This window comes from Meleagris gallopavo, chromosome 12, assembly GCF_000146605.3.
Source record: "Meleagris gallopavo isolate NT-WF06-2002-E0010 breed Aviagen turkey brand Nicholas breeding stock chromosome 12, Turkey_5.1, whole genome shotgun sequence".
Lineage (NCBI taxonomy): Eukaryota > Metazoa > Chordata > Aves > Galliformes > Phasianidae > Meleagris > Meleagris gallopavo.
The window spans coordinates 8,379,016-8,397,148 of record NC_015022.2 but is presented as its reverse complement, the minus strand read 5'-3'; the positions used below and the strand labels follow the sequence as shown (position 1 = coordinate 8,397,148).

Below are 18,133 nucleotides of genomic sequence, written 5' to 3'. Positions count from 1 at the left end.
GCCCTCGGTTCCGCGCCCCGCCGATACCCGCAGCATGGACTCGGACTCCGGGGAGCTCAGCGAAGGCGAGCTGGTCTCACCTGCAGGTAAGGGGACCGCGGTGATGCTGGGGCTGACTGAAAGCGGTCGATGCTCAGCGCGGGGAAGGACCGCCGCCGTCCCGCCTGAGGGAGCGGCTCGCGGGGCTCCGAAAGCTCTCGGGACGGCGGAAGCTCCGTGTGCCGCACACAGGCTGCGGGGAGCAGGAGGAGCACAGCCGCCCTCTGTCCCGGCCATTGCCCGCCAGGGGACGGGGAGAGTTACAGCCACGCGTGACGTGACAGCCGGTTACATGAGCAGCGCTGGCGCTGATCTGAGCCATTGTGCTTTATATCCAGAGGGGGAAAAGTTTTCTAAGGCTGCTCGGGCTCCCGCCGCAGGACCGCGGCTGGCGGCCGCTTGCAGGCGGTTATAGCCCGCCCGTCAGGCCCCCGGACGGCTTCGGTTTGCGAGCCCTAACTTTTCACCAAAAGAGCATACAAATGCTGCTGCGTTGCAGCCTGCGTAGTTCTTAGATGAGGCAGGAGGAAAATAATAATAATCCCTCCTGCTTTTCCAAATCTACACATTCTCGCGTCCTGTGTAGAACAACAAAAAGGGCGTCATCAGAGGGTGCCCTCTGCAAGCAATGAAACGGAGACAAACTTGCACGAAGTCCAACGCTACAGAAGGGAACTGGCTCTACCCCTGCTGCTGGTGCACAGCCGTGGGCGCAGGGCCAGCTGCCCGGGGGCGTGGGCTGTGGTTTGGGCACCGGCAGGTGCTGGGCGAGGGCTGACCGAAGTGCAGGCAGACCCACGTCCCCTCCAGCTGCCCACCGTGCTGGCACGAGTACCTCCTCTGAGAGCATTAAAGCAGTGTGAGACTAGCAAGTGCAATTGGAGTAGAGATCACATAAACAGACAAAGTTACTGTGTTACGTTATGAAGTAGTCTACGAGAAACACATTTTCACCTCCATCTGCTTTAGACCACAACAATCTCTGAAATCTCGTAGCAATTCTGTTAGAACAGATGGGATGAACAACCTTAGGAAGCCATAAGATAAATAGGTGTCATCTCATCTAACCTTTATAGTCTTCAGTCTGATCCAGTTTTATCTATTAGAGGCATCTACTTGCAACAACTTGCTTTGTATTTTCTTATTTCTTCCTCTAGATTTTTAGTAAGACTGGTAACAGGTGCTACAGCTCCTTACAGACATAAAGCTCTGTTAAGGTGAAGTTATCAACAGAGATCGCCAACAGTTGCAATTTGTCATTCAGATATACAAAGCAGTGCCTGAAGTTACAAGCATTACATTTATAAAGGAATTAACATAGTATAGCCCCACATGCCAACATCACATTCCTGCAGTAAATAGATTTTTCTTTTAAATAAATTAAAAGTAACTATACTTAGAGATTGCTGTAAGTGCATTTTATGTCATCACTTACTACTGCCAAGAGCTGATGTTCATCATGCTCCTCTACACTTTTCTTTCTTAGTACTATATGAGAGAAGAACCTGGCATTTTGACTCAACGTGGTAGATGCCTATAGAATAAAATTGGAACAGAGTGAAAGTGTTTTCATCTTAAGCAGCTGCAATCAGGTTTGCCTACATGGAAGCATTATCGCTTGCTGTTTGTATCCCTCATCCTCTCCTGATTCCCCCCCCCCCCCCCCGCATCTCATTTGGTCTTTCTCTGTACAGTGCCATATGTGCAGTGCAGTACCTCACTGGCCGTGGGTGTCCTGCTGTCAGTCACTGCTGCAGGCACAGAAGCAGAGAGGTTGCAGCACAGCTTTCAGTCACTGTACCATACCCAACACCCCCAGTGACCAGAGGCATTCCACCTGTGGATTGCAGGGCAAGCAGAGTGCCACGGAGAAATATTTGGGTTGAAGCCTTGAGAACGTCTCAGTTGTGGCCATTGATCTCAGGACAGCTAGGGTTTCATGCCAAAAGGGCCCATTTAGCTTGTTCTCCTTTAGCAGCTCTTGCACTCCAAGTACATACAGCAGTAACTCCAGCTTGCACAGCTGCAATCTCTTATGGCCACTGTCCAGTTTTCAAGTTGTTCACTTGTTCAAACCCAATGCAGTACATCACTAATGTCTCAGATGCTGGTGCAGCACAGATATTTAAACCTTGTTCAGGGTCTGCTCCTCTTACAGTACTTGGCCCTTTGCTCTGGTGGAGCAGCACTGCTCCCATCACTGAGACTCGGGTGTGAGCAGAGCAGGGGGCTTCTTCGTGTGCCCCCACCATCTGCCGCACGTGCTCAGCATCCAAGAGCCAGCTGGAGGCTTGCACTGAGATCCCAGCAGCCTCATTTCCTTTAATAGCTCACTTAAAGCCGAATCTCCAAGGAAGCAGAAGTAGTTTTTCCTGTATTCTAAATGTGTTGTCATGATAGCATCTTTATATTTCTTTGGTGCAGGCAAAAAGCTCCTTATATGTGAGTAGCTCAAGATGTTAGCTCTACTTGAAAACAACAAAAACCACAGCTCAGCACACCAGAGCATCCACTCCACAGCCTCAGCTTCCACCAGCCCAGCCTGCTCATGCTCATCCATCACTGCTTTGCATGGAGTTGTTCATATAGTCAGGAATTATATATATACACACATATATAAATATACACACATATACACACACACAGTAGAACCCTGCTGAAAGCACTGAACAGGTCTTTGCAGTTTTGAAAAAAAAAAAAGTGCATTTAGCACTACCTTGTGAAGTTTATTGAATTTTATTATATATACTACGAGTCATATTCCTTTTCTTGTCCTATAGATAAGCTTCTGGAAGCTGAGCAAGTAATCTTAAAATAGAACATTGTTCCCATTTTTTTCCTGTCCACCGATTCAGAGGTGTGGGGGTTTTGTTTGTTGGGTTGTGTTTTTTTTTGTTTGTTTTTTCTTTCTTTTTTTCCTCTCATTTTTCTTTTGAAGTCCTTCAGGAGAACAACGTATTTTTTCCCCCCAGTTCTCTCACAGCAGCCTACCACATGAAGGTATGATCTGCTGTGTCACCTTTCAGACCAGCATTTCACAAAAATCCAGGTCATCTCCAATAGCAATGCTTTAGCAGTGGATTTAGGAATTTTCCTTGCAAGGGAAAGGCAGCAGACCTTCATTCGGTGCGCATCGCCCTAGGTCCCTCAGCTGAAACAGCAGGAATTCAGCCAAATAGTTTGTTTTTTTTTTTAATACAATATTGATATAAGCCTTTCTACAAGCTACCAGGTCAGAACAGAGGTTTCTGTGTTTGTTTAATAGAACTGTTGCACTACACCATTAACATATGGTAACTAGAAGCTAGGTCTCTGAAACAATACCAATTATTTTCATTAGACTTAACATATCCTGCAGAGTAGACTGTTGCTGGTGCCTTCTGCGGCTTTCCTCCCACTGAAGTCAAGAGAAATTTGGCCTAGGAAAGAGAGCAGCTTGTGCTCCAAGTAGAGCTTTAAATTGGTGATAGGATTTCTTGGAACATTAGCACCGTGGAGGCTACAGCTTTGTGTGATGCCAAGGAGAACAAGATGAAAACACCCTTACGCCAGGCTTGCATCCATAAAGACAGTGGGAGTCTTATAGTCTTCAATAGGGCCAAGATCTCACCCTGCGACTGCTGGCACAAAAAACATCAATGCATTCTAAAATATTTGATAATTTCTCTGAACTCTACCCTGAGGAATAAACACGTGCTTAGTAAAAACAACAACAGATTTAAACATTATTTAGTGCTGTAAAATAGCCCCGACATACATGAATATTTTTTCCAGAGCTGTAATGTTATTTGAATCACAATGCTTAGCAAATTTTTTTTCCTGAAAATTATTTACCGTGCTGTGTGAACTGCTTGTACTTTTGTGATACTCATCTTTTGATCCTTTTGCACATTTTAAACACTGTTTTACAGAGCTCAGTGCCGTTTGCAAGCCAATATAGTCTTGTAAATAGAAAGTTAATTTGACAGTGTACTGTGAGATATTTAGCAACATACAAAATTACTGGTGGCATTGGTAACATACTTTGTAGTTTTTTGCAATATCCTGCTGGACATTTGAACAAATCTTTATTAAATCATGACAAAGTATATTTTGCCCCAGGGAACTCCTGTGTCTTTGAATAGGAAGGGTTTCAATTTAAGAAAAGGACGTTTTGCTTTTACATGGAAAAAAAAAACAAGTCACATACGGAACAATATCTGCTGGGCTTCAGGAAAGCAGGCAGAAGCAGTAGGTAATAGCATGCGGTAAGCATGGAAGGGAGAAGAAAAGACTATTTTTAATGGAAGCTACAGACTCTCCTAAATGCTTCTGTAATTAAGTGCTTACTAACACCTGTTTAACAAAGTACTCTCCTGTCTGCTGAAAAACAAACAAAAAAAAAAAAAGGAAAGCTGGTTTAAGTGAGAAGGATAGACACGAAGTAGCACTGTCTCAGAATCCCATACTCCAAACCCTCTTACAGGGCTCTATGGGTGAAAATGCAAGCTGTGGCAAGCATGTGCTCAAGTTCTCTGCCAGGACAGGGCAGGTGAAAGACACATCAGATGAGAGGGCAGCAGCTGCAGGACAGGCCGTGAGATGAGAGCCCGCCTGGGTGAGTTCTCTTGGACCGCCTTACTCTTTCCTCCAGGGAATGCATGGGCTGCTGATTCGCACACAGACCCCTCTTTAGCATAGGAACTGTCAGATTAGGAGCCTCATCCAACTGAGAAAAGTAAATCTCTGAAGGGCAAGAACCCAGTCATGCTGCGTTGCTTGTTCAGACCATAAGTGATCTCATCCCTGTTAAGCTCAGTAGACTATTTGTTTGAACAGGTCAACCTGTTCAGGCTTCTGTTCTTATATAAATCAAGTGGGAATACAATAAATACAACATTCATGAGGCAGTTGATTGAAACCTAAGCCTGCCTGTTTGTGCATCTGTGGACCAGACTGCTGAGCAGCAATCATGTATAGTATATGAAGTTATTATGAAGTAATACCCTTTTCTCAGTAGCTTTGATGTGCTCCAGTAAGAAATTTGTACCATAGTAAAACACATCCCTCCTGCACATGTCAGAAATAAAAGGCAAATGTCATCATTTTCTTCCGGCTTTTGAGAGGATGGCATATTGAATCATGTGGTCTCTGAAGAGCTAGTCATCATGGATGAAGCAGATTCTGACTCTCAGGTGGGGAGAGTGGGCAGGCAAAGAATCTTGTCTTATTGTTGTGCATAAAAAATTGCCATCCTTAATCAGAATTTAGAAAAATCTGTGGATAAAGACAAACCTTGTCTGCTTATGCATAGGAATATAAAGCTGCAACTGGTCACAGTCAGTGACCATTTCTGTCTGCCCTGCATAAGCCTGGAATAAAAGTGGATACCACTTGACATGACATATTGGCTACAGCATATGTCCTATATAAAGATACACACACTTCCCCTCAAAAACATTCACCCCTTTTTTGTATAAATGCTTTTGTTTTTTAAAATCTTTCTTTGCATCTGCACCAAAGACTAAAGAAGTCATAGGAGGAAAAGCAGGTCATCTGAATTTTCTTAGTAAGGAAAGTTGGAAGAATAAAGCTGCAAACCTTAGGTAAAAAAGGAAAACAGTGAATCAGATTGATCCCTGATTACATCAGTTGAGTGAGAAAGTTCTTGAAGACCTGGCCTGCTATGTTCCTTTTACCTGCAGTATCACCTACTCCCATGAAGTAAGAGAACCCTTTAACTTCTTAAGAGCACTTACTGTTTTCTCTAATGAACTAAACAGAGCTTGGCCGTGGGCCCTAGCAGCAGTAACTGAACTGTTTATCTATTAATATACATTTTGGCACTGTTTGAACCCACGCAAGATAGCCTCCCACAAAATGTCCTGGCATGACTGAGGATAACAGTGGCCTGTATGAGTTAAACAACATTTGGAGTGTGGGAAATAATTCAGTTTGTATCCAGATGGCAATATTACGGCACTCAGAGCAGCTACACTAGGCCAAGACCTGGGTTTGGATCCTTACCCAAATAAAATGAAGTTCTCTGCTGCTTACCTGCAGAAATCTCCTTCCAATTAGCTCATGAGAAGGGATCTTATAAGCTAACAGAAGTCTAGTTCTAGGAACCATATGGAAAGCTGGGACAAAGTTTCTGCAGTAATCACAATTTTATACCCAAGTCCCAAACTTTCACTTAAGAAGCCAAGCCGAGCTCAGGGGCCTCTCGGTAGTCAGTGGTTTTCTGCTCTTTACAGAAGCCATCTTTACTGAAAAAGACTGAGGAACAGCAAAAGTCACTTCTCAGTCCTTCCCATGAATTCCCTCCCAGTGGAGATTCTGTCGTCAGTCTGTGCTGCCTACAGTTCTCCTTCCTACAGAGAAGCCAAGTGAGCGGTCTCAGTATAGATACAGGTTTCACTAACATCTGCCAGCAGAATAACAGATTGGAGATTACTTCACCATGAGGATATTTGGTCTTCTTGCCAGTGCTAGTTTAATATGAAAGGTAATCTTCTGCTAATTTATAATATTTGTGTTTCAGAACACCTCTACCACCAATGACCATTTTATTTCTGACATTAACTTTGTTTATCCAAGCAACTTACGTTTTCCTCTCTTTAAAGAGATTTATTAACACTATTACTGTATCACTGTTTCCTCTCCAAGAAGTTACTTGTAGAGCATTTAATTTACACTGTCAAATCAGTGACAAATGCAGATCAAAGAAATCCAAGTTTCCTGGACTTTGAAAAGTGAAGTTTTTGAGGAGGTTATTTATTTTAAGATAACCATTTTTCAGATGATGTTTCCAATAAAAACTTTGTACCGTGTAGCATTATGCCAGGCAAATGTCAGTGCTTTTTGTTAACGCATGTTTAATTTTAAACTTTGTGTATTTGTGCACGACTTCCCCCTCACACTCAAAGCAGGAGGAGATAGGAAAGAGGTATCAAGAACAACCTTCACGTTCACTTCAAAGCAAGTTATAACTATTTTGATGCATCAGCTATAAGTATCAAAATAGTGATGCATCTTTTCATTAATGATCTCCATTGTTAGGGAAAATGTTTAACCATACATCCAAAATTATCAGAACAGTCATGACTCACAGCTGCTGGATTTCTTAGAAAATAAAGAATCAATGAGGAAAAAACACTTCAGTTACAAATCTGGGAATAGAATAAGTTCATGAGTATAATAATAATGTAAAGACCTCACAGAATGCCAATATGACACTTCTTAACAACTTGTACTAATGGATAACCTTTAAATATATCAGGCTTGATAGCACACACAATAGATAAATAAGAGCCATTTTTGATCAGTGTTTGTACCTGGTCTCTATCAGAAGCTAGCTTTTAAGGTGCAAGTCTAGCCAGTATTCCCATGTCAGTTCTTAAAGGTTGATGTCAGATACCATCCTGCATAAGAAGGAAATGACAGCACTTTGCATCTCCAGAGCAGACACAGCTGAGGTTTCACTCTTGCCAATCCCCTGCTTTCCCCCACTAAAAAAAAACAAAAACAAACAAAAAAAACATACATTCATCCAGCACAGTCACTGCTGGTATTGCTCCACAAAAAGTACTTCCTTTACACAAGTCATACAGAATTGAAGAAAAGCCAAGAACAAATCATCTTTTTAAAGACAGATGAATACCAGCGCTCACCATAATTCCACGATTCAAACGTTACATTTTGGATTGAATAAGATTCCTGAGAACTTAAAACACTCCCAGCTCACAGCTGGTCATCAGCCAGTATCACTTTATCCTCCAGACCAAGACACCTCTTGCAGTTTTGAGGACTATTTCCAAACTGAACTAGGGTTCTTTCTAACCAGTTAGTATCTAGCCCAAGGTCAAAAGAAAATCACAGTAGTCTCACACTGATGTTTGGTTGTTGCTCAGCAATGGGTGCACATCCAGGGGGTGGGGAGGGAAGAGCTGCAGTGCCACACTGCACTGTGCTGGGTGCACATGGCCCACAGGTTGGGCAAGCCTGCACTACTCTTTTGCAAGCCTCAACTCTTTCAATCTTGGTCTGATTTCTTGTTCTTAACTCATTTCTTTTCAAATACTCTTGGGTTTGCAACTTCTACTGTTATGAAAAGTAAACGCTATTCCCTTCAAAAGGGAAACTTGGGAGTAAGATACTGTCATCTTAGAGGAATTAGACTCTAGCAAACAAACAATCCCAGCAGTGTGTTTGCAGATGAGAAGGATGTCAACCTGATTAATAGGGCATATCTAGTAAAAGAAAGTTCAATCTTCAAACTCCAAGGCAGGTATCTGCCCCAAAAGGAGAACGTGTTACTTCTACAGGTAACGGCAGCTTCTCTCTTATTTCCAGAGTGCATTTCTGAACACCTGCTTGAAGAAACAGCATATCCTTACCTCCTAAGTTAAAATCTTTGGGTCTGAACAGCAGGTCCAGGGGCAAAACTGCATTTCTCTCCAGACAGCACCTGTGACCATTACTGATCAAATGAGGTCAGAAGAGGACACTGCTATATATAGACATAGCTTAATTAAAAGGAAAATGGAGCCTAGCCCTTTAAGAGTGTTCTGATGAATCACGGTATGCAGAACCTCTCCCAAGTTTGCCAATACATTCTTAAGTGTTTTAATAAATCAGAATGAAAAGAGGCTGTAGGATTCACAGAGATTGCCTCTGGGAAGCAAGCAGAAGCTTTCAGCCACAACAAAGCAGCAGTGAAGGTGAGAGATGTTTGTGGAAGCAACACTCATGTCAGCGAGATGAGAGCAGAGAGGAACAAGGGAGGCAGAAGGAAAAGAACATGAGGCAAAGGAGTTGCAGGTTCCCCACGTTCCCCACGACACCAACTCAACATCTACATCCACCTTGCCACTGCCCCACTGACACGGCTAAGCCGAACCCAGCCAGCATCAGAAGCAAGTCCACCCCTTGCAGGGCCAGCAGCCACCCTGACACCTGGGTTTTATTTTCATCAGAGAAGAAACTCTCACTTTTCTTTTAGAGACTGCCTTAGCTTTGTGGTTTTGCCTTGCCTGATTGAGACTGAGTTTGGAGTAGACACCCAGCAGGTAGGGAGATGACAGCTCTGCCCAGGCACAGCCCCACACAGCATCCCTCCCCCATTCTCATGGGGCATCACAACAGAAATGACACACATCTATTATGATTTTGCAGCCAAGTCGTCTGTTCAGCTTCCACATTCCCACAAGAGTTTTGTTACAGTTGCCCAGCCATATACAGAAGGGGAATAACAGTTGCTGTTGCTTTGCTTAGAACTCTGTGTATTCACCTTTTAGAACTTCTGTAGGAATGTACTTAGCCACAGCTGAGTAGCGTTAAGACAGAGACGAGTGATGTGCAGGAAAGGAGTTTAGAGGGACTGAGGAACCACTGTTCAATGAAATTATGAACAGTATTGACTAGAGCTTAATTTCCTTAGAGTTGCTACAGCCAATGACGAGGAGGTAGAAAGCTCATGTGAAATACTTTGGGCTGCACACTGTTAAACACAACTAGACGTACCAAAAAACCAGTGCAGGCAGCCACAATTACTTGAGGGTTTTTTTTAATTACATACTCATTCCTGAAACAGCTCTTCTACATTTAGAGAGTTCCTTTTTCCTCATAGCCACATATGAAGGAAATTTAGATAGCATATATGCTGTTCTATTAAATAACTAGTAGTAGAATACTTGGTTTCTTCCCTCATTTCTGTAGAGGTTAAAGCAATGCTTTCTAACAGGGCTTATAATTTAGGAACAGTTGACACTTATTCTTAGTCACTATCAGTGACACATAAGTTCTGCCTCCTCTACAGATCCTATGTTATTAAAGAGTTTGGAAATGAATCCTTACATAAGCAGTTCTTTACCATGAAAGCCATAAAAACACAAATGACATCACAGAACTCATAAAACTCTCAATAGTCTGGTTGTTAAAAGCTTTACAGCTATCTGCTTGAATTCACTTGGTTTGAAACTTGGCCTGGTCTAAAATTTTTTGAGGCTGAAAACATTTTACACGAACAGCATGTGATTGAATATAGCTGGACCTTTCCCCCCTCCCCCCTTAAAGAGCAGATAAAAATAGTTTTCTTGAGCTATGGAAACACTACATATAGAAGAGAAGCTAAATGCTTTCAACTCAGACTTAATAGTTACTTGGTTTGGTTTTTTGTAAACATTAATGCCTAGAGGAAGAAGTACAGCAAAAAAAATACTAAAAGTGATTTCCTTCATAAAAATACAGACAGCATCAGAAGCAGCTTAGTAATAAAGAGAACAGTGTTCTGCAGAATGTAAGCTATTATCTGTTGGTTCACATTTTTTCACTCTGGTACTGATCAAACCCTGGTAGACAGGCACATCAGTTTTAAGACCTTAGTAAGGGGAGGCTCTTCATCTCAAGAAGTGAAGTGCAGAACAGCAGCTTTGAAGAATAGAGCATTACTGGCCATTTCATGCCATCCAATTTGCAGCCTGCTGTTGGGGATTCTCTGCCTCCCTGTTCTTGCCCCTAAGGAACATCATGGCTGGGAAGCTGCCACGAGAGAACTGCGCACAGTGCTGCAGAAATCCTGCACCTTGACCTGCTGCAAATACTTTTTGGGCCTTGAGAGCCTAGATTGTGCCAGGAGTTGCAGTGGTTTCTCTCAGTATTTGGTGTGGTTATGCTTTCTTTGTTTTTAAAGCAGATCCATGAGAAATACACGCATGCATACATACAACATTGTTATTTGAAATTACTTTCATTTAGGAAATACCTATACACGTCTTCTGCAATGAGAAGAGGTAATCAAGGGCCACCTTGCCCAAAACAAGGCTTTTTACAAGCTAAAAAAATTCACCTCAGGAGATTACTGTCCGAGCCAGTCACAGCACATTGGCTGGTTCTACACATTCACCCACATATGCCATACGTATTTTTGTTTTTCATCATTAGAACTGTGTCAAGATTGCTTTCCTCATGTGATATTCCAGTAGTTATGAACAAGTGATATCATACTCACATTAAGCACGTGCTTTGAGAAAACAGTAACTTTTGTTTGGCCATCACTGTTATACACTGGTGGAGGTAACTGTCATCTGTATATCTTCTAAAACAAAATTTGCTGCTTTAGTCTTTTTAGGTAGTGCTTTCCTGAATTTCAAAGTGAACAGGACTTGAAATTTAAGGACATGTATTAACCACACTGTGAAGACAATCCAATTTCTTCTTGAAAAGATCTCCTATGGGAGGCTGTGCAATCTGAGGGATAACGTGCTGGACTGACAGCAGGGTCTTAATCACAGCCTTAAGCAAGTATTTCAGTTGTGTCTATTTCTCCTCCCACTTCTGGTCTGCTTTGTCCATTCACCTCTACTCTTTTAAGGTCATATCTTTCACTGTGAGTCTGTGCAGTAAGGATACCAATAAATACGAACACCAATGCAGTGCATCATCACTGCAGGTACATTTACAGGTACGAGAAAGCTTCAATCCTTGAGGACACCTCTGCAGCTGACTTCATCTGGAGAATGAAAATACATTGGTGGCATTTCGTGCTCTTTCAGAAGTCTCATAAAAGGCTGCAGGTTGAGAACTTGCTCCTTAGCCACACTTGGCTTTCTGTTATGTTAAGCAGATGACTCTGCAGCTTTGTTTTAATTAACTAGTGCTACTGCTTGTCATGAGTCAATAAAAGAATGGAAAGACAGAAGTAGAAAATTTTTTACTACGTTTTTAGGAATTCAGCTGGAAATAAAACACTCGTGCTTCTCCATCTTTCCATTTGCTTCCGATTTAGGCTGTCCAGCTCTCTGACAGTGAAAGCATGTATCAAAAATAGTTCCAAATTACAGTTTCTATTGGGAGGGGTTTTTCTGTATGGTTTTTTTTTTTCCTTCCCCTTTAATACATGAGCTGCTTACTGAAATAAAGAAAGCCTTTCACCCAGAATTTATGAGAACAAAAGAAGTCTGCCAGAACTAACATGCTCATGACTGCTGGCATAATCTCCATTATAAATCTTTAAAAACACAGGGTGGGATCAATCAGAAAAGAGAGCACTGTCAGCAGTGGAGGGATGCAGGCTGCTTTCCATGGCTGCAATGCACACACCATGGCTTGAGTCCACATTGTCCCCAAGAAGCCCACTGTAAATTGGAGTGACAAGCATTCCCCAGACCACCTGGATTCATCAGTTTTCTTCATAACTTGAGTTTCTGTATTTCCATGTGAACAGTTTGTGTGGACTTCCCATATGAAACCCTACAGCACTGTCTTCTCAAGGGGGGCTGCGTGGTGCCAAGCTCACCAGTGCACAGGTCAGGAGATACAGAGGTTTTCTGAACTTATCTGGTAAGGTTTCCCTGCAGGAAGCTGGTTCCTATGGTGTGATAGGTGCTTCAGAACAGTCTACCTTCTGTTTCTTAAACTCAGATAAAGTCTTAGTGGAAGGAAAAATAAGTGATGATGTGAGGTGATAAGCTCTAGTAACCTGGCACCAGACCTCTAGTTCTAGGAAGCATGATGAAACCTAACCTATAGCAGTCTCCAAAATCACAGTAATCTGAGGCATTAACAGAGCTGCAACAGTGGTCTTATTTACAGAAACCTAAGTTGAAATCTTGCTAGTTAACAACTGTAGTGAATGTTACCTTCCTTCTCTTACTTCACAGTCTGTTTCATCCAGAAATGAGACCACAACAGGACAACCTCCCCACGCCCCACACTGGAAGTCTGTTAAAGCTCACTAAGGCACACAGAGATTAATGTCTGCTGGAGACAGAACAAGAAGCAGTCCACTTATTTGTAGCCCATGAGATGATTTTTTGTATTGTCAAATGAACTGCAAGAGCTGCAAACACTGCATTAGGCTCGGAAGGTATGCTGTCTTAGAAAAGAAGCACCTCCTCTAGCCTACCTGTCCTATCCCAGATAAAAGAATGCATTAGATGATAGATAAAAAAGAAATGTGAGGTTGAAAAAAAATTGTGCGAAACTGATACTGAAACTCAAGACACAGTGATTCAAAGCATAGTTCAACTATGCAAGATTTTCTACACCAAACCAAACTTATTCTAACTTCACTTTCCATACGAGCAAACAGAACAACCTTTGCCAAATATATCCTCAACTCTTATCTGATTTTCAAAACAGACAGACTGTTAGAGACAAGCTTGAATCTTTATGAAGGAAGATCACAACCTCAGTTAATATCTGTATGGATAGCCCACTAGTCCCAGTGATGGCCAAGCAACCTTTACTGGCTGTAACCTCAGAACTTCCAAGCCTTGTTGATTGGTCAGTTACCTAAAAATCACCTGCAAATTGGTGATTAACGCATTGATTTCCAAAATATAACTACAGCTCAGTATTGATTCCTATCCCCAAAACAAAATCAGAGACTTCTCCGCTTCTAGCTGGAAAATTATAGAATATGTTATGAGATAAAGTGTGCACTGCTTGTGTTTTATGCCATCAGGCCACATGAGGTTTTTAAATACACAGTCCCTTCTCACCTCACTAGATTCAGTTCAGATTATTCCCCCTTCTCACCCTCAGCACCACCTCAGGTACTACTGGTCCATGGCAGATACAGAAGGTACTGCCTCACAGACTGCTCTCACCTGTGCAGAAGCTCATGTTCCTTCAGAAAGCCAGGTGCAGCCACCTTCTGTGCCAGCTGGCTCTGAAAGTCTCGTCTAAGTCATCAGCAAACTGCACCTGAAGGTCTGTCAGTAATATCTTGTATTTTCATATTATGTAGCCTCGAGCACAAGTTATTATTGACAGCTAAATGAACACACACGTGCTTTTAAATAAGAGACCTCCATCTCCTGTAGATAGTCGTACACGAAACCTGCCTATTACCTAGAAGCTCTTTCTGAGTGTAAATCACACCTACGGAGGAAAAAGGCAGATTTCTGCTCAGTTAGAAATACACCATCCAAGCCTAGAGACCCATTACACATTGTTTTACAGCTTAGTACTGCAGTGAGGCCAAGAGGCAAATTAATACCGAGCGCAGTTGCTGAGGAGCAGATCCACTTTCTGGCAAACCTGAGAATGTCATGTCAGACATTAAACATCTGGGGTCTTTGCAGTTTTTGTCTTGTTACAACAAAGCCATATATGGCAGGAAAAAGTCTTAGAGAAGTAGAACTGTTCCTAAAGTGACTCAAGATAGATGGTCTGTTTAGTCTATTGTAGAAATGTGATTTTTAACAAACAGGCAAACAAAAAGGAATGTTAGAACTTGGGAATAATGAGTTGCCTTAATCCTTTGTCATAGTGCTATAAGTTTCCCCGGAAAAGTCTGAGCAGACTGAAGGGCATTAAAATGAGGCTTTGATATGTGCAAGAACAGGTGAAAGAAATGAGGTCTGGTAGGTTTTAGGTTAAGCCTTAACAGATGCAGCATTCCAGAGTCCTACTGCAAATGCTAGCCTCATCCTGACCAACAAGTGAACATAGGGAAAGGCATTTATTCTTCCAAAGTCAGCAGGCTACAAAGTCAATTGGGCTGTGCAAGATGAATTCATCAGAGAACACTTATTGAAATACAATGCATGAACAAGATTACTACAGAAAGCAATTGGCATGATGTTCAGCTACTCCGCTGCCAGAAATCAACTAATCAAGCCTTGATGATACTCATTTGAATACTAGGAGGGTTAAACATTCATCTACCTTTTAGAAAAAAATGAAGTACCTCAACAGAAAGCAATTAAATTATAATATGACATTATTTCCAGGGCACCTTTTAGCTTACAGGAAAAGGCTCCATGCTCTTTCAGCAAGCACCACTTGAGCATGGAGCATATACTTGTTTCTACTGATTAACCCAACTGGTTCCTCTCTCTTTCCCCACCTCCCTGCCATTGCTAGAGAGTCCTTTAAATGCATAATCTGATAGATTGGCAGGCACACACGATGTCTGCAGAGGTGACTTGCTGGTTCACATGGGACCGTGTAGAATGTCCTTCCTGATGCCACTATCAGTTTGTGACTGAAGAATTGCAGCTTCAGATGTTTTGTTTAGAGAGGCTTCTTTCAGCAAAAGCATCAGCCTGCATCACCAGTTGGAGCCATTCTCAGTTCCACAGAATAACAGACCAGAGTACACTGACCACCCAGACAAACACTAGCTTCACCTGTAGCTTTTGGCTTCCCTCCATATCCTCAAGAGCCAGGATAACACAGAGAGGCTGCAGAAACCCTATACATGCTTGCTTCTTCCTACAGCACTGTGAAAAACCACTTTTGTTTGTAGACATTTCAAGACAGCCACTTGGGCTGCCCAAAGTATGCCCTGAGACAGATGAGTGCTCCTGCCAGCCCAAAACACAGCCTCTCACACTGCTCAGCAACAAATGGCCACACAGGACCAAAAAACCCAAGAACACTACAATACCAGCATAGAAAATTCATACAGCCTCCAACAACCAACAGCTTTGAGATCTCCCACTAGCACCAAGCACTCACCTGACAAGTTGTGCACAAGCCTTCCACAAGCACCTTCTTCTCTGTACTCTCCTGCAGCAAGCCAGATGCCTTCCCACCACCTCTCTTCCATTTCAAGCACCAGGTACAGGTGCTCAGCAATGCCCTTGATTGGCTGCTGAGGAGCACCCTGTGCCATGTGGGGCAGACTTCCTCCTAAGATGGCCTCACTGCACAAAGGGAGCCCTCTGCCTGGGGGGTGCCAATATTATATATTGGCCCTATTTTCTTCCCTTTCTGTGGCAGATGTGTTTCCCACATAACTGGAGTTTTTCAGCTGCCAGAATGTTTTAGATTCTGTTCAGATTGTTGAAAATCAGCAATTCCATTGTTTGTCTTGCAGTGTAAAATTGGTACTGTGAAATAAGCATCTTCAGAACAACGTAATTTAAGCGCTCAAAATACTTGATTAGAATTATGAGGAACATCATAATTTTCCACCTCGCTATTAATAAAATCAGTTCCGTTTTTGTGTAGCATTGGAACAGGACATAACCTTGCATCTTTATACTGGTAAAACACCCACCAGGTGAGGAGATGGATGTAAGTCAGACATTATTTTGGAAGGAAACAGGAAAATATTTTTCTAATCAAATGTTACAGTTTTTCAAAGTAGCAACAAGTAGCTGGTAGAAATCAGCTCTGTGGAAATTAAATGCTTAAGTGCCACCTCAGACTGTGCAAGACAAGCTTTGCAAGCCTGCAAGGAACATAGCACCAGAGTAGGAAAATGGAAATTTAAAATTAATTGACTACCATGCTAGCAGGTAATCTAGGTGGAAGTTCTCAATCTGGAGAAGATGTTATTTGGGTTTCTCTTGAATATCCTTCCCTCTATCTTTCATGGTTGCTAAGAAACAGCAGCATTCCACTACAGTAATCTTTCCTCCCCCATTCTGAATGATGGTTAATTGGCCTATGTGTGAAGCTGGCTTTCTAGCACAGGAAAGTTTATGTTCAAATGCAGAAAATGATAGAACTGGAAAACCAAGATTTCATGCTAAATACACAGTTTCAAATGGCATAAAGCTTTGGAAAGTTCACATTTACCAGAATACTTTTTAATACTTGTGTGTAATAAAGGGATCATGATTAGCTGTGTCCCAAAATCTCTCCTTTTTCAAACCTTAATGAAAATTCTCAGCTTGAGTGTGAAATCTACTGGCTACAAGGACAAGGATTACGTGATTGGATAAATTAAAAAATAATGGTGGTGTTCTCTGAGATGGATAGCATAAATGGCACAAAGATATTTTCAATTTAAGAGAAGTGGAAGGTATTGCTGGTATTTTTTCAGAAGATTTGAAGGTAACATTTTTGTATGGAAGTTAAAAAAGGAATTTTGTACAAACTATATGAGGATACAAATATTTAGGTTACATAGAGACAGATTACTCTCTCAGATACTTTCTAAATTGAATGTGGCGGGAGTCCAAATATAGGGCTGAGCCTCTTCATCTTAGATGTTATCTAAGCACTGTCCTAAAGGAAATATTTCAGTGAGGACATTACCTTTCCAATGATTAAGAAATTGGAATATTGAAGAGGCAGGTAGTTCTAATCCCAGCTCTCTACTTTCAACCTTTTCTTTTCAACCAAGAAATTCTTCTCTGTACAATTTGATATGATTTTCCTAACTCCTGCCTGGAAGGGAAAGGGTGGGATATGCTTCTGTTTCTTTTCACTTTCCATTCCCAAACGGGAATGTTACAGAATGACATTTCTGGCACAAATGCAATAGACTTTTCAATTCTCATTGAGCAGGAAGAGACTCTTAGATCAGCTAGGTGCTAAGTGTTATCATTAATAACTGGCTAGGTCTGCACTCTCTCAGATAGCCTTCATTTTAATGGCTGTTTACTAGAAGCAACACACTACATGGTGATGGCTCGTTAAGTGAGACGTATTCTACAACTGGGAATTGAAAATATCTGTCTTTCAGTTGTGGCATCTAACCATGTCAAAAGGGTTGAAGGTAGATCATCTTTGATGTTCCTTCCAACCCAAACCATTCTGTGGTTCAGTATGATTTAAGAGGAGAGCTTTCAAATTATAAAATGTAAAAAACATTTAAAATCCTTATTCATTGAATGTATGCAAGTATATGTTGCTATTTGCAGATGGAGATTTTTAAGTTATTATTACTCTGATTATCTCTGAAGCTCTGTTTTCTTTCCTCTCCATAAAGGCATAAAGATTGATACATCTTGTAAGAAATCAATGATTATTTCATTTTGCTACTGATTGGGATGTCAAAGGGCTCTTAGGATGTATTGTAGATAACCAATTTGACAGAATCCGCATTGGCAGTGATTCGAAAAGAGAAGCTATGATAATTTTTGGAACAGCTAAGTGCTATTTTGGATGTGAGCTGCTGCTAAAGAGGCTGAGAAGGTTAACCTTTACGATCAGCAGGGATGGCTGCAGTCCTGATCTGGGAGAGGAGCACACACTGCACAGCTCCAGTAACATAACGAAATGAATGGATTGAACTGAACTGTGGGTGAGAGGGGGATAAGGCTTTGCCTTCTCCCATTCCTTCCCCTATCCTATTCCAGCTCTGGTAAAAAAATTCTCCATATGATATACTTCAGTAAGGACCTATGGTCTGTATGATTGTAAGGTC

The 18,133-nt window shown here is 41.9% G+C and overlaps 1 protein-coding gene across 1 annotated transcript in view; it reads left to right on the top strand.

The window, feature by feature from the left end:
• Positions 1-6: 6 nt before the first annotated feature.
• TNFAIP8L3 (TNF alpha induced protein 8 like 3) overlaps positions 7-18,133 on the top strand; it is a 41,476-nt gene continuing 23,349 nt past the window's right edge. The window contains exon 1 of the mRNA XM_003209469.3: positions 7-86. Within this exon, the coding sequence (XP_003209517.1) occupies positions 35-86 (52 nt within the window). The 5' untranslated portion in view covers positions 7-34. The remainder of the gene's footprint in view (positions 87-18,133) is intronic.